The sequence below is a fragment of the Lactuca sativa genome, chromosome 2 (genome assembly GCF_002870075.4).
Source record: "Lactuca sativa cultivar Salinas chromosome 2, Lsat_Salinas_v11, whole genome shotgun sequence".
NCBI classification, from domain to species: Eukaryota; Viridiplantae; Streptophyta; class Magnoliopsida; order Asterales; family Asteraceae; genus Lactuca; species Lactuca sativa.
Genome location: NC_056624.2, coordinates 120,885,294 through 120,901,857, shown reverse-complemented (window position 1 = coordinate 120,901,857; position 16,564 = coordinate 120,885,294). Strand labels below are relative to the sequence as shown.

The window sequence follows — 16,564 nt, the reverse complement described above, 5'->3', positions numbered from 1 at the left end:
AAATAAAAAAGCCAAAAAAAAAAAGAATCGGGATCTATGGTCAAAATAGGCCATCATTAATTAGAGGGTAGATGGTAGATTGGTGTGTTTTATAGATTGGTGTGTATAAAGAAATTGCCAAATATAAATAATTATCATCCACTACCTTTAACATTAGAAAAAGGTGTTAAAAATTCATAGTTTTTTCAGAGATTAAATTCATATACACTTCAATAACATAATCTGAAGATTTTGTTGTTTTCTTACCTTCAAAAAGTTGACTATATTAAGGCCAGAAATGCAACCTTCGTTTTCTTGTTTTTCTGAAATGTCGGTAACTTTTATAACAACATCTTCCGATATTATCTTCTGAAACATCTCTGTCACCTGGTTGGTGGTTATAAAAGTAAGTGGAAAAATACAGATTTACCCTCAAATCAATTAAGATGAAGAGGAAGAAGCTTGTGCTCTCTCTATTGGTGGTAAACTGGCGTTGATTAAAGCAGCTCTTTGGAATTTACCTACTTACTATATGTCTATAGAATGTCGGTTTTTGTGGAAAAAAGATTGGAATCTTTCCGAAATAATTTTTTTATAGGTGGTGATGAGGAAGAGAAGAAGATAACATAGGCTGCTTGAAGAAAGTTTTTTAGTGAGTAAAGATATTTGATCTTTAATAATTTTCTTCTTTTTAAATGGATATGGAGGTTCAGATTGAATCCTTATAACTTGTGGGCTAAAGTCATTAAAAATATCCATGGGTTAATGGTGGTATTGACAAGCCGAACACTCTTGATTTTATGTCTTCTTCATGGAAAGTGATTATTTTGCTTCTAGGAAGCTCTCTCAAAAAGGTATTGGTCTTTTATCTTTGTGTAAACGTCGGCTTGGTAATGGGTCTTCCAAAGTCAGTACTTTGTTTTGGAGGTTACATCTAAATAAGGTTCCTATGAGAGTTCATTTAGACAAACATGGCATTGACATTGGCTCTGTGATATGTCCGATTTGTGACTCAAATTTTGAAATTATCAATCATCTTTTCTTTTCTTGTGGGATGGCGATGAATTTGTGGAATCTTCTAGCTAAATGGTTGGAGTTGGATTTTCCGGTTTTTTCTTCCATTTAGAGTGGTTAAAATGTATGGATGTTGTTGGTCTTACTATGTTTTGGGCGATTTGGTCTTTTCACATTAAGTTGTCCGTGAAAGTTAAACCTTTTAAGGGTGTGTTTTGGGATTTTATTCGGTCTCAATATTTTCTTATGGATTAGCTCTAGATTTCCTAAGTACAAGTGATTGGGTGAAAAGTATGTCTCTTATAATTCTTAATGTACTTTTTTTCTAGTTTTTGCCAGTTTTTTAATGTTTAATTAGGTGTGAGACTCATATATTATACGGGTTAATTTTAAAAAAAAAATAAACATTAAAATATAAGCAGTAAATATTTTTTAATGTAAAACTTTAAAATAAGAAAGGAATAAACATATTCATTGCAATTTAATTTCATATATATTATATTTAATACTTTACATATATAAATATATGACTTAATTTAAAAAATTGAAACAAATCAGAAATTGACAAATGGATAATATTTTTTTTTAAATATCATAAAATGACAAATATCAAAACTCACGAGAGATTGACAAGTAGCAAAAAAGAAAAAAAAAAAAAAAAAAAAAAAAAACCTTTATTTACTAGAGAGGATACCGTCGTTCCAAAAAAAAGTCAATCGACAATCACACAAACAATTTTTCTTATTTATTTTCAAACATTTCTTTTATCTTCCTATCACAAACAATAAAGCCCAATTACATCTCATGAAATTTGTAATTTTGTTCTTATCAATGTTCGTGTACTTCTTTAGTCTCAATGATAATCGGAAATTGCTCTTTTATCAACGGAGTTTTTGACCATATTAGGGTGTTTAAAAAAAATATTTACCATTTTAATGTACTTTAAAAAATATGTATCATATTAGTATTTTTTTTCATTCTCTTTTATTTTTCATTTTTTCTGAAAGTTTTTTTCATTTTTTTTAATTTTAAATATTCGATTTTTCTCTTTTTCTCTTTTATTTCACCTTTTTATAGTTTTTCTTTTATTATTTTACTTTTTTTACTGTTTTTTTAATAACAATTTTTTTTATCTTTTTTATTTCAGTTTTTTTATTTTAAATATTAGATATACAATCTTTTTGGTAGTCAAACATAAAATCTTAAAGTTTGGTATATTAAATCGTCAAAAACTTCTTATTTGATGAGTAAATTATATAAAAAAAAATATAAAAAAAAAACGCTGTTTATAATTTTATATATTCGAAACTATTTTACAATTAAATTGGTTCAATGATAAGTTCGAAGAAATAAAGTACATGTAATATCAAATTAAAATTAAGACAATGTATGTATTGACAATATAAATATTAAAAATGCAACAAAACAGAATATATATATATATATATATATATATATATATATATATATATATATATATATATATATATATATATATATATATATATATATATATATATATATATATAACAAATAGGCAATCTAAAAATTAAATTGTTTCTATTATATTAAAGGCATCGTATAATGATCATTAATATACTTCGTTTTATTTTCAATTAAAACAATACTTTGTATAAAATTCAAGGATGATGGGAAAATTTAAAAATCAAAATAAAATATGTAGTTTATAAAGTAAGGTGTCTTTAGCCGTATTAAATTTTATTTTTTTTAAAACAAAAACATATGACAAAAAAGCTCTTTTTATAAGAGTTTGGAGCTTTTTTTTATGTTTTTATGTAATCTTTACACATTCAAAATTTTATGGCTACTTTGCAGATATTTGAAATAATAAAAAAAACAGAAATAAAAAGATAAAAATAATTGTTATTAAAAAACAGTAAAAAAAAAAAAAAAAAAGGCTGAAACGCAAACTATTATTTTAAATAAATTAAAGTAAAAGGGTAGACAATGAGGAAAACCGGACATTTAAAATAAAACAAATAAAAAATAAAACATTAAGAAAAATTAAAAACTCAAGAAAAATGAAAAGAAAACTAATATGGTAAATATTTTTCAAAGTGCACTATAATGATAAATATTTTTTTCAATGACACTGTTATGGTCAAAAACTCTTTATCAACGTTCGTATACTTCTTTAGTCTCAATGATAATGGGCAATCGGCCTTTAACTCCGCTCCCTTTCCATCCTATGCAATAATGATGCTTTTTTCCAAAACAAAACAAATTCTAACCAAATTGAAGAATCATATGCAACGAAAAGAATATACATGTACAAAACAAGCCACTCAATATCATATTTTCCCACAACCTAGAATGGTTTTCCAAGTCCAAACAAAAAACTAACAAAATCAATAATTCAAGTAACACTATTGTCTGCAAAAATACAAAATATCCAAATTACCCTAAAAAATCTCTGAAACTCATTTTCGGGTCTTGTTTTCTCCCACCTCTACCCCTCCCCTACCCCCCCCCCCCCCCTATTCCTCTAAAAAACGCTCATGCTTCATTTCCACAAGTGAATGCAACAAGTCATCACAAAGTATACACCCAACATGCAATGTTTCCCATCCCTCAAAGGCGTAGTTTTCTTATTAAAATTCACTTCAATGATACCACTCTCACACTCCTTACATTTCTCCTTGGTTACATTTATCCTATGGGCACCTTCCGGAAGCAAAACAAGACAATTGCACATGTTGCAATACAAGCGCCATTTGGGGGCACTGACTGGTCAAGGACGAGGGTCCCGTCACATTTCGGGCAGACGTGTGTGATATCAATGAGTGGCGGCATGTCGAGTGCGGGCAGATGAAACAGAGCATGTCGACTCCTTATCCTAGTCTTGGTGAGGTGGCCGTTTTTGGGGAGCAGAATAATGTGTGTATACCTTCGAATAGTGGGTTGTTGTAACAATAAGGGCATAATGGGATTGATTTGCCATCGGTTCCCGCCATTGAAAATAATAAAAGTTTGAAGTTGTCTTAGAGGACATGCAAGTTCTTTGTAGAGTTGTTGGATTTTATAAAAATGAAATTAATTAGAAAAGCTAATTTGGTAGTATAAATGTATTGTGCATAGTTCTTTTAGTTTTTTTTTATAGGGTTAATATCATAAAAGAGACTATATTTTGGGTTTTTTTCTAAACCTCAATTTTATTTTTTTCTTAAAAAATACTTTTCATTTTTCCATTTATTCTGATTTGATCCTTTTAGCCGGACTACTTATAATCTTCCGGTTTTACACAATTTTTTCCGAAAAAAACCCTCGACATTTTTTTTTGAAAAATCCGTCATATTTTTTCTTTTTTCAAAAAACCCTCATAAAAAACCTTATATATTTGGTTTTTTTCAGATTAAACCTCTACTTTATTTTTTCTTGAGAAAGACCAAGCATTTTTTTCATTTTTTCCAATAAAACCCTCAACTTTGTATTTTTATTTTTCACATAAAACCTCACATTTCACATGTTTTTTCGAGAAAAAAAAAGGTTGCTAAAAGAGTCGAATAAAAAAATGGAAAAATACAAGGTTTTTTTCAAAAAAATAAAGTTGGGGTTTAATCTCAAAAAATCACAATATACGAAGTCTTTTATGATATTAACATTTTTTATATAACAGAGTTTCCTTAGAATAGATACCTAGATTGTGCCCTTTTGAGGAACATAATAGACTTCCTCACATGTATTACAATATAATCTTGATGGAGGCATAGAGATGTACTTCATATATCGCAAGCATTTTCAACATTTACTAAGCGCACATCCCATATCATAAAGTGGAGAAAATTGTGCTTCAAAAAATGCATCCATATTTTGAATCTACAACCACACACACACACACAAAAAAAAAAATCAAATATCTTTTATAAATTATAATTAGTAATAGAAATTAATAAAAGTGTGTTGCTATAATACGATTGATTGGTTATCTGTTTGATGAAGTAATTGAACTTTTGTTTGAACTGTTGAAGAACGTGTTGGACAACAAGGGAATGATTTGCTTGAACTTTAGAAACGAGAGTGATTTGATGTTCAATGAAGCTTTGCATATGTGGCAAACAAAGGTATGGATTGATGCATTGATAGCATACTATATGACTAATGTATAAAGTTCTTGGAACTAATTTTTTTCGGATTCTACTTTTACATAGTTGCGTTCACTTATGTTGTTAATTTGGACAGGAATGGAAGTGTTTGTTCCGAATATGTGCTTTTTTGTTAGAGAGATGAGTTTGCTCTCGGAATGGTAATATGGAGGTGCGGTTTTAGTGTTTTACCATTATAAGTAGAATAGAAAATAAGGAGTTTGTTTGTTTATAAGGAATGGAATAAGGAAGGGGATGGGGTGAGTTGTTACATTCCATGATAATGGTTGGTTGGCTTTATAGGAATGAAATGGAGTTTTTATGTTGTATGTAAATATAATATATAATTTTACTTCTATTTTATACATTATTTTAATGGTAGTTAATGCACTTTTATTTACAAATATATATAAAAAATTAACATGAATAAACTTGGTAAACCTCATATAAGTTGTAAGAATATAATCACAAAATTGACCTAAATGGATGATTCCATTTAAAAGATTGACAAGCTTTTGACCTTTTACCAAACCACCTAATTTGCTATGGGTTGACAATGTGTCAACCCGTACACACGGAAGAGACATCATTGTTATTTTGACAAAGGATTACACTTGTTAATCGAGGACACGGTGGTTTGTAGAGATCATTTATTTGGATACATCCAGTGGAAATGTTTTTTTACCCATCAAGTTTTGTGGCATGGGACAATGTCGGGCAGGTAGTATAGGCTTCCTCTTATGCTTTTATGGCCTCAAGAGCCCCATATTGTGTGTTACAATATCATATCTTACGAGATAGTAGCATATGTGGTGTAGATTATCATTATGTTTGTGTGTTAGCTTGTTTTCATGATATGATTTGAGCTATGACTTTAGCGGTTTCACTAATAAGGACACCGCCCCTAAAATCCGCACATGCATGGGCGCGTGACTTTTTTTAGTGAAATTATCCAAGACGTGGAAGTACACTTCGACATGACAGATAGACATAGAGCAGTTTTTTAGTGTCTATGAGCACCACATGCTCAGGATTTTCTTTTGGTCGTCCCTATAGATGGTATGGCTAACATATGTTATAGTGGAGTATTGTACCACCTTACGATTACATTATTTTTAGGATGATGAGATATACCCAGTTTATCGCAAGACATACTTAGGCTCTTTTGGGAAGAATATAGTACATTGGAGAGAGCTCATGAGATTCAAGTATTGACACAATATTGTTCGGGATATACTTAGGTAGGTTGAAGTCTCTGTCAAGAAAGAGACACTTGTGAACTTCTTGACTGGCCTGTTGGAAAAAAGTCAACACTTAGACCGGCTGACGTTTTGGCTTTTGGAATGATGAGAGGGAAATCATATGTGTGGATCTAAGAGGTATTTCCCCTCTTGTAGGCTTGAGGAGTTGGGTTTCACTATGTTGCAGATTGCTTCAAAAGTTACTTCATTAAAAGTGAGAAAATGGGTATGGAAAATAACCAAGTAATTATATCATTGTGTTTGATACTTTTGGTTTCCTTGCACAAGATGTTGTGGAGCTCCTTAATAAAGCAACGGATCATGCGTAGTAATTTTAAGAGCCCGAGATCTATGAATAAAGTTTTTAAAGAAATAGTTTTGGCATCCAAAAATGGCTAACAATACAACTTGCTCCATGTTTGCCTCCACCTTGATGTAACAATTTCAAGTTTAAAAATACATTGTAATGAAGATGAGCTAAAACACAATATTTTTTTTATGAAGAACGAATCTCACACTTTTCATATGATGAAACATGTTTGTAATCAAGTCAATTGACAATTCACACCAACAATTTCTGCATATTTATTTTCAAACATTTCTTTTATCTTCCTATCATAAGTATTAAAGCCCGATTACATCTCAAGAAATTTTTACACTCCGTTCCTATCAACGTTCGTGTACCTCTTTCATCATAATTATAAAGGCAATTTATCTTTGACTCTGGTCCTTTTATGCATATTCATAGAAACAGGGGCAGAGACAGAAATATCTAGCAGTAATGGCACCAAAACAAAATACAATCAAATATAATAACATAGTCCTAGAAAACGGGTTCGTGTGTTGAGATATGACAAACCCATGAAACCCGTCAAACTCAAACGAACTCAAACCAAAAAAAAAAATTATTAAAAAAAATAATTTGAGCAACATTAAAGAAATCTAAACTTTAAACCACAAAAAAAAAACAAAAAAAACTAAACAAGATGTCTTCTTCTAGTCTAGAGTTGTCCTTTTATAGAAAGAATTGACTTTCATCTTCTCTTCCACCAACGATGTGGGATGAGATGAAATCTCTTCATACCATATGTTTTTCAATATTTCAAGTAGAAATGAATTTCTTATTATTATTAATATTTTTTTTCAAAACCAACGTCGTTAGGTTTAAACCCGGAATTTAACATAATATACACGTACATAGTTAGCATTACAAGTTAAAGTTATGCATAAAAAATAACATAATGTATTTTATGAGGTCCTTGTTTTTGTGGTTAGCATGATCATGTTAACAAATGAAATGAGTTTTTCATTTTTTGTTTGTGTTTTTTTATCAAATCCGGTGCCATTTGGTTTAAAACCGGAATTTAACATAATATATCCATAGTTAGTATTAAAAATAAAAATTGTGCGTAAAAATAACATATTAGTATCTTTTATTTAGATAATTGTTTTGATAGTTGACATGATCATATTGATAATGGTCATATTGAATTATTGATAGTATTTTCATCATATGCAATAATGATGTTTTTTTTCAAAACAAAACAAATTCTAACCAAATAGTACAAGCCACTGGATATCATATTTTCTCACAACCTAGAATGGTTTACCAAGTCCAACATCTCATACATGCTTTTAAAAAAAATGTTCAAAGTAACCCTATTATTTGCAAAAAGACAAATTACCCAAATTGCCATCAAAAATCTCTAAAACTCATTTTCGGGTCTTGTTTCCTCCCTCCTCTCCCCCTCCCCCTACCTCTCCCCCTCCCCCTCCCCCTCCCTCTCCCTCTAAAAAACGACTTCCCATGCTTCATTTCCACAAGCGAATGCAACAAGTCATCACAAAGTATACACCCAACATGCAACGTTTCCCCATCCTTCAAAGGCGTAGTTTTCTTATTAAAATCCACTTCAATAATACCACTCTCACACTCCTTACATTTCTCCTTGGTTACACTTATCCTATGAGCACCTTCCGGAAGCAAAACAAGGCAATTGCACATGTTGCAATAGAGCCGCCATTTGGGGGCGCTGACCGGGTCAAGGACGAGGGTCCCGTCACATTCCGGGCAGGCACACACGCCTTGTGATATCAAAGAGTGGCGGCATGTGGGGTGCGGGCAGAGGAAACAGGGCATGCCGACTCCTTTTCCTAGTTTTGGTGAGGTGGCGGTTTTTGGGGCACCGAATAATGTGTCTATGCCTTCGAATGGAGGGTTGTTGTAACAATAAGGGCATAATGGGAATGATTTTCCGTCGGGTCCCGCCATGGAAAATAATAAAAGCTCAAAGTTGTCTAGAGGACATGTCAGTTCTTTGTAGAGCTGTGTTAAATTATGAAAAATGAAAGTAATTATAAAACCTATTTCGAGAGTATCAATGATAGTTTAATATCATAAAAGACCAGCTGTATTTTGGGTATTTTTTCCGGATTAAACATCAACTTTATTTTTTGTCTTAAAAAAGACCGACCTTGCGTTTTTACATTTATTCCGATTTGGCCCTTTTAGCAGGATTACTTATAATCTTCCAGATTTAGACACTTTTTTCCAAAATAACCTGGATTTTTTTTTCGAAAAATCCCTGAGAGTTATCTTTTTTCTTTTTGAAAAAAAAATCCCTCAACTTTCTTTTCCCCAAAAAAGGGTTAATATCACTAAAAAAAAAACCTTATATATTTGGTTTTTTCCAGATTAAACATCAATTTCATTTTTTTCTAAAAAAGACCTTGCAGTTTTTCATTTTTTTCAGAAAAAAAGAACCCTCAACCTTTTAATTTGTTCTGAAAAAACCCTAACTTTTATTTTGATTTTCATAAAAACCCCTCAAGTTTTTTCGTAAAAAAAACTGCTAAAAGGGCCAAATTGAAAAGGGTTAAAAACCTTATATTTTGTGTTTTTTCTGGATAAACCTCAAAAAAAAAATTGCCTGAAGACCTTGTATTTTTTCATTTCCTGAAAAAAACCATCAACTTTTTTAGTTTTTCTTGTAAAAACCCTCACATTTTACAATTTTTTTGGAAAAAAAAAATGACTAACGGCTAAATCAGGAAAAATGAAAAAATACAAGGTCTTTTTCAGGCAAAAAAAAGTTTTAAGGTTTAATCCCGAAAAACCACAATATATAAGGTCTTTTATGATATTAATCCCGAAAAAATTGTCAAATGTGAGGGGGTGTTTCCAGAAAAAAAATGTGTCTAAAACCAGAAGATTAGTTGTAAACCTGTTAAAAGGGCCAAACTAGAATAAATGGAAAAATGCAGGGTCTTTTCTAAGACAAAATAAAGTTGAGGTCTTTTATGATACTAAGCCATTTTTTATATAACAAAGTTTCCATATAATAGAATAGATAGATACCTTGATTGTGCCCTTTTGAGGAACATAATAGACTTCTTCACATGTATTACAATATAACCTTGATGGAAGCATAGAGATATACTTCATATATCGCAAACATTTCCCACATTTACTAAGCGCACGTCCCGTGTCAGAAAGTGGAGAAAATTGTGCTTCAAACAACGCGTCCATATTCTCAATCTACAATCCATAGCTTTTATAATTAGTAATACAAATTAATGAAAGTATGTATGATGCTATAATAGAAATGATTGAATTTGATTACCTGTTTGATAAAGTAAGTGAACTTCTGTTTGAACTGTTGAAGAACGTGTTGGACAACAAGGGAATGATTTGCTTGACCTTTGGAAACGAGAGTGATTTGGTGTTCAATGAAGCTTCGGATATCTGGCAAACAAAGATCTGGATCGATGCATTGATAGCCTCGTATAAGACTGATGCCTAAAGTTGTTGGAACTAATTTTCTTCCGGATTCTACTTTCACATAGTTGCGTTCACTTATGTTGTTGATGTGGACAGGAATGGAAGCGTCTGTTCCGATTCCGTGTTTTTCCATTAGAGAGATGAGTTCGCTCTCGGAAAGGTAATCCGGAGGTGCCGTTTTACCCTGGAATGGAATGAGTCATTACATTCCATGATCATGTTTCGTTCGTTGGCTTTTTTATGTTGTATGTAAATACAATATATATAAATTTTATTGTACTTTTATTTACAAAAGTATAAAATTTAACATAATTAAAACTCATGTAATCCATTTAAAAGATTGACCACCTTTTGACCTTTTAACAAAATGACCATTGGTTAAATGCAAAATTACTTTTAACGACAAAAGGCTGGCAAAAAAAATATTTTTTGATTATTTTATTCCACAAAATGATTTTTTTTTATCTTTTAAGGTTTTTTGTGGTGGGACCATTCACCATTCATAAAGCAAATTTGCAATTGACCACATTATGAAATTGGTCATTTTGTTGAAAGGCCAAAAAGGTGGTCAATTTGTTTGTTAACAGAATCACCAAGTTTGGTCATTTTGTAATTTATTTTTGGGATAATGACATAAAAGCCCTTAAGTTTGGCAGAAATGTGCGGATTTACCCTTTTGTGGATTTTAGGTTTCATTAATACCGGATACTTGCATGTTTCTGCCAAACTTAAGGGTTTTTATGTCATTATCCCATTATTTATTTGTTATATTAAGAAAAGAAAACTGAAATTGAATGAAAAAAATAATAATAACATAAAAGAAAGTTGCAATTTTTCATTCCATTCCAAAATGTGAAAAAAAAACATGAATAGGAAAACTAACAAATTAGAAATAATCACATTCCTTCTGGAAGCAGACAAAACAAACAAATTTTTTTTATATTCCTATGGAATGGAATGAACCATTCCATTCCTTCCCTGATTCCATCATACCAAAAACTACCAAAGTAACATAACCATTAAAAAAGAAGTTACTATTTATAAAAATAATAATAATAATAATAATAATAAGAAGAATTGAATATATTACCTCATAGAGCTCAACTTTTAAAATCTCTATTTTCTCCCCTTCTGTAAATTGAGGTAAATTTTTCTCACTAACTGCCAACCATGGCATTATGGCAGTAAATCCTTTGACTGTCACATGCTGTCCAACACAACTGAACAACTCCCCACCAACAGAAAACTCAATTTTCTTCCTATCAACATTTAAAAAAAAAATAAAGATTTTATACACTGCAATCAATACTGAATCTAATATCTTGAAATTACTAAAAATTCTTTTTTTTTTTTTTACCTTACATATTTACAATCAGGAGAGAGGGTACCAAGAAAATGCTGACAGACATACTGATAAAGTCTCCAAGCATCTCCACCCAACATATCTTCATTAGCTGACTTCATAGGGGTAATTGGGGGATGATCACCTACATCAGTTCCTGATTTAGGCTTATGGTAACCATTGGTGAGTAGTGTTTGGACATAACTACCCCATACTGGATTACTCACTATTGTGCCAAGTGTCCCTTTGAAGTCATATGATGAAGGGTATGCTGTACTTTCAGTTCTTGGATAGCTGACATTATTAACAAGTGGATATTATTAATTTGTTATCATTCCTTTTGGTATGCAAAATTGTTACTTTGTCATGTTAAAACTTAGCCTTTTTGCTTATGTGGCATCCAACCAATGGTGAATTGGTGATATGGAAAATATAAATGCCAAATCAGCATACAACAGTTACTTGTTGGCATTTATTTCTCTTCATCTAATGAATGGATGATGATTTGGCATTTATATGGCCACATCACCATTGGTTGGATGCCACATAAGCAAAAAGGTCCGGATTTAAAAATTCCTATAATGGGTAAGAGTTGAAGTGTATTGATTATATTGGTAAAAGAGGAAAAGTAGGTGGCTATTTCTCCCAGTTTGCCTTACCTTGTGTTGATGGTAAAAAGATTATTAAAAGATGATTGGAAGAAGTAAAAATAAAGATAAAAGTTTGGTAAAAATATTATTAAATGATTTTGGTGAAAATATTAAATAGATCTTTAAAAATGACAAGATTACCTAATAAAACCTTGGGTATACAAACGCTCAGCCAATTGCATGGCTACATGAGGTCCCAACCCTAATGCACTTGAAGCAACCTGGTTTGTAATTTGTAAATAAAAATATAAATAATTATCATCCACTACCTTTAACATTAAAATTAAAAAAAAAAAAACAAAAGGTATTAAAAATTCATAGTACACTTGAATAACATAATTTGAAGATTTTGTTGTTTTCTGACCTTCAAAAGGTTGACTGTATTAAGGCCAGAAGGGCGACCTTTGGTTTCTTGTTTTTCAGATATGTTGGTGACTTTTACAACAGCATCTTCCAATATTATCTTCTGAAACATCTCTGCCACCTGTTGATTGGTGGTTATAAAAGTCAGTGGATGGAAAAAGACAGATATACCCTTAATCAATGAAGAGGAAGAGGAAGAGGAAGAGGAAGAGAATCTCACATCATGATCAAACAACCTATTACGATCCCATTCCAGCTTTAGTTCAAAACCATTCTTTATTATGTAAGGAAACACAACCCAAAACTTTTCTGGCTTGAAAGTACTAATTTGAAGGTAGCGTTGCACACAAAATCCAAGTGTAGGAGTTTGACATGGGCCATATCTGAGAAAAAAGATTTAAAAAAAAAAACATTAAATATATATTAAGGATTTTTTACTTTTAAGGAAGAAGGATTTTTTAGAGTTTTCACTTCAAAAGAAGTTCCATCACATGGGTGCTTGACTAAGCGTTTGGTTCACAGGAATTGAAAATTTTATGACAAATGGAATGGCGTTTGGTTGGCAGGAAATGGAAAGGATTTCAATTCCATTCCTTTGTATATTTCAATTTGGTTTGTAAATCTATTATCATAAGGATTTAGAATGTATATAATGATAGATGATAGAATATCCCTTTATCAATACTTACAATGTATTAAAATACCCTTTTTATTAATTTCTTATCAATAAGGTATTTGTAAACTATTTTTAGGTAAAAAGTAAATTATACATATTAGGATGGAAATACTATTGTTTTTGAATAATTTTAATACAATATACCATGGGGTTAATCTCATAAAAGACCTTATATGTTGTGTTTTTTCCGGATTAAAGCTAGAATTTATTTTTTGCCTGAAAAAGACCTTGCATTTTTCAATTTTTCCGAAAAAGCCCTCAACTTTGTATTTTTTTTTTTTTCTGAAGAAACCCCCCAACCTTCTAAATGCTTCCAAAAATAAACACTCAACCTTTTTAGGTTTTCTTGAAAAAACCCTCACATTTTACAATTTTTTTGGAAAAAAATGACTAAAAGGACTAGCTCGGAAAAAATGAAAAAATATAAGGTCTTTTTCAGGCAAAAAATAAATTTGAGGTTTAATCCGGAAAAAAAAAAAACACAAAATATAAGGTCTTTTATGAGAGTAACCTATATATTTAGGTGAAAAACTAATTATAAATATTTAAATTAATCTTTTAAGAAATAAAAAGATATTTGAGTACTTTTAACAAGCAGGAAATGCTTGGAATTAAATTCCATTCCAAGGGTTTTAAGATAGAATGTTGAAACCCATCCATCACTTGACAGATTCTTTGAATTCCAACAGATTTCAATTCCTTAATTTATACGGAACCAAATGCTACAATGGAATGGAATTGTATTCCAACTCCCACTAAACCCAACAAACAAAACGCCCATTAAAAGGATGGAATAGAACAGGGGAACCTACGAGATAACTCTGGAATCAAGATTCCCATATTTTCCTTGAAAGTAAGTTGTCTGAAACCGTGTAAATGCAACTCCAACTTTCAAATCTATTTCTTGGCGAGCATCTACAGCCAATGCCTCATCTTTATTAGGTTGAACAAGATTTTTCATAGCATGAGTAATGTCTTTTTCAGTCACAGAAGAAAATCTTGCACGATGAATTCTTCTACCATCATTCGGATGAAATCCAGCACACTCAATAACTGAATGCAACAAAATGTAAAAAAAATGGTACCCAAAAAGGATTCTTTAAAAGCATTGACCAAAATGTTTGTTAGAAACTTAGATTAAAAAAGAATACCTTCAAAGCATATATTTTCTCCTTCACGATCACAGTCTAACCACAGAACCAAATCTCCACAACCACGAGCCTCTCGATTTAGATGTTGACGAATATGAGCCTTTTTTTATAGGATATTTAGCAAGAAAGTGGAATTAAGTGATGAAATGATCAATAGAAAACAGATATAGATTATAATGTAGTTCAAAGAATGAAAGAAGCAGTACTTTTGGGTTGGATTCTGACTTGAGAACTGGAGCTTGAAAAAGAGTGAGAGGATCTGTTGCTGCCCAATCTTGATAAGTTGGTGGAAAATCTACACTAGATTTGCACATAAAGAAGTGGAGATTTTCAGATGTGTTAAGGATTTATGGAACTATAAGTAGATTCTAGTTTATCATGATTAGTATTTGATGATATACTCTATGAAGTTTTGGTGTAAAAAGAACACCTGAAAACATGACCAATCACTGATGTCACTTTGTATTGTACCCGATATCCTAAAAACATTCCATCAAACTCATGAACCTCAGTACTACCCCTTCTTGATGACATCTGCAAAACCAGTATAGGATTCAGAAATAAAATGAGTAATAGTTAATTCCAAAACTCTTTTTTTAGAAATAATAGTAAAAAAATCAGAAAGATATTTACAGAAGATAGCTATGTTTACTGATTCATAAGAATTGCCAAAAGAGTGAAAGGCTTGAAGAAGAACTAATACCTCCCATCCCCTTTTCAAAAGCATAGAATGGCATAGAGGGTATAACTAAAGTCTTAACTACTACATAAGCATGAAGATCCAACACAAGAAAATAATAATAATAATAATAATAATAATAATAATAATAATAATAATAATAATAATAATAATAATAATAAAGGTTTCTTATGGTTTTGAATTTCGATATATCCAAAAGAATTCTCATGTAAAATCCATTTGCTATATCATAGTTATGGTGTATAGACAGCAAATCAGTGAATGCGTACTTTGTATTCTTCCATTTCACCATTTGTATCACCATAGCAACTTTACCTCTCATTCTTCTCACTCCAATTCTAATCAACAGGTTTTCAATGAAGTACAATTACATAAAGATAGGAAATACAGAAGATAAAAAGAAGAGGATGAATCAATGATATGACTGAATCCTATTCGAATTATAATATATATGTTCTATAAGGTAATTTAGCAATCAGAAAAATCATAACTACTCAGAACGATGGCAACTTCGAAGTTACAAAAACCTAGTACAATAGAAAATGCACAAAAAGGAAAAAGGAGTCGCAGGGACTTACTCGACCACCGGAGAGTGCTGTAGCAATCGAAAGTGCGATGCTTGGCTTCTCCGCGACCTAATCATTAGACATAGAACAAGTGAATGAAAGTTGAAAGTTGAAAGTTGAAAACCCCTAAAAACAGCTACGAAGTATTCTCTCACCATGAGTACTTTGGTCGCCATTGTTAGCTTCGTGTAGAACTCTGATGGAAGTCTGAATCAAACGCAACGCCCTCTCAAAATTTCATTCTAAAAAAAAACCGAACCGGTCGGATTGTCTTAAAGGCTCTTTCAGCGGTTCAGCTTGAGATTATAAAGCCCAATTGCCCTCGGTTCCGGATGTGGATCGCATCATTAAAAGTAATCGGGCTAACGATGGGCTTTTACAAGAGAAATAAGTGAGCTTCTAAAATTAACATAATCTCTTCTTCAAATTCTTAGACCCGATGATGTGTGCGGGGATGCCTCCCGCACCCCCTTCCTACGACGTTCTGTCCGGCCTTATTATCTTATGTATTCTTCATCCCCTTGATGGGAGGACAGACTCTTAGGTTGAGGTGCAAAAACAAAACCGGTAGAAACTAGTCTAAGAATCAAAGTGATTTGGATTAGAAAATCAGTTTGAGTGAAACTGGTCCGATTGAAGCTGATCATGCAGTTTGGGAGCGGTTTGGATATGAAACGTTGAAACAACTATATTGAAAACTATCTTGAAACCTACTAAAAGAAAATGATTTTCATATTAATATAAAAATATTGTTTCATCCATTATTTTATATTATTTTACTCTTAAATTCCAAATTAAAGATCACAATACAATGAGTTAGAAGGAAAAACGGGCAACAAACAGCGCTGTTAAACCTTTTTGGATGATAAAGTTATTTTTTTTAAACTACATCCATAGATCTAGAGAGTTGTAATCTATTAAGAAGTTTCGTTGTATTTGACGCAATAAAACCAAACGTATCAAATGCAAAAGGTATGTGTGACAACCCGAAACTTTTT

General features: G+C 31.3%; 1 protein-coding gene across 3 annotated transcripts; it reads right to left on the bottom strand.

Moving 5' to 3' along the window:
- Positions 1-7,806: 7,806 nt before the first annotated feature.
- LOC111888272 (DNA topoisomerase 3-beta) lies at positions 7,807-16,045 on the bottom strand. 3 transcript variants are annotated; one of them, XM_052768398.1, is made up of 15 exons: positions 15,722-15,772; positions 15,579-15,635; positions 15,270-15,338; positions 14,731-14,834; positions 14,507-14,600; positions 14,301-14,400; positions 13,962-14,202; positions 12,694-12,856; positions 12,475-12,594; positions 12,252-12,331; positions 11,476-11,754; positions 11,209-11,377; positions 9,961-10,302; positions 9,696-9,875; positions 7,807-8,663 (listed from the first exon to the last, which is right to left on the bottom strand). In XM_052768398.1, the coding sequence occupies exons 3-15, from the start codon at positions 15,282-15,284 to the stop codon at positions 8,034-8,036; spliced, it is 2,517 nt and encodes an 838-aa protein (XP_052624358.1). In that variant the 5' UTR covers positions 15,285-15,338; positions 15,579-15,635; positions 15,722-15,772; the 3' UTR covers positions 7,807-8,033. The 3 variants fall into 3 exon arrangements, with proteins under 3 accessions (XP_052624358.1, XP_023740181.2, XP_052624359.1); XM_023884413.3 differs by lacking the exon at positions 15,270-15,338 and having other exon boundaries at positions 15,722-16,045; XM_052768399.1 differs by lacking the exons at positions 15,270-15,338; positions 15,722-15,772 and having other exon boundaries at positions 14,507-14,595; positions 15,579-15,597.
- Positions 16,046-16,564: the final 519 nt, after the last annotated feature.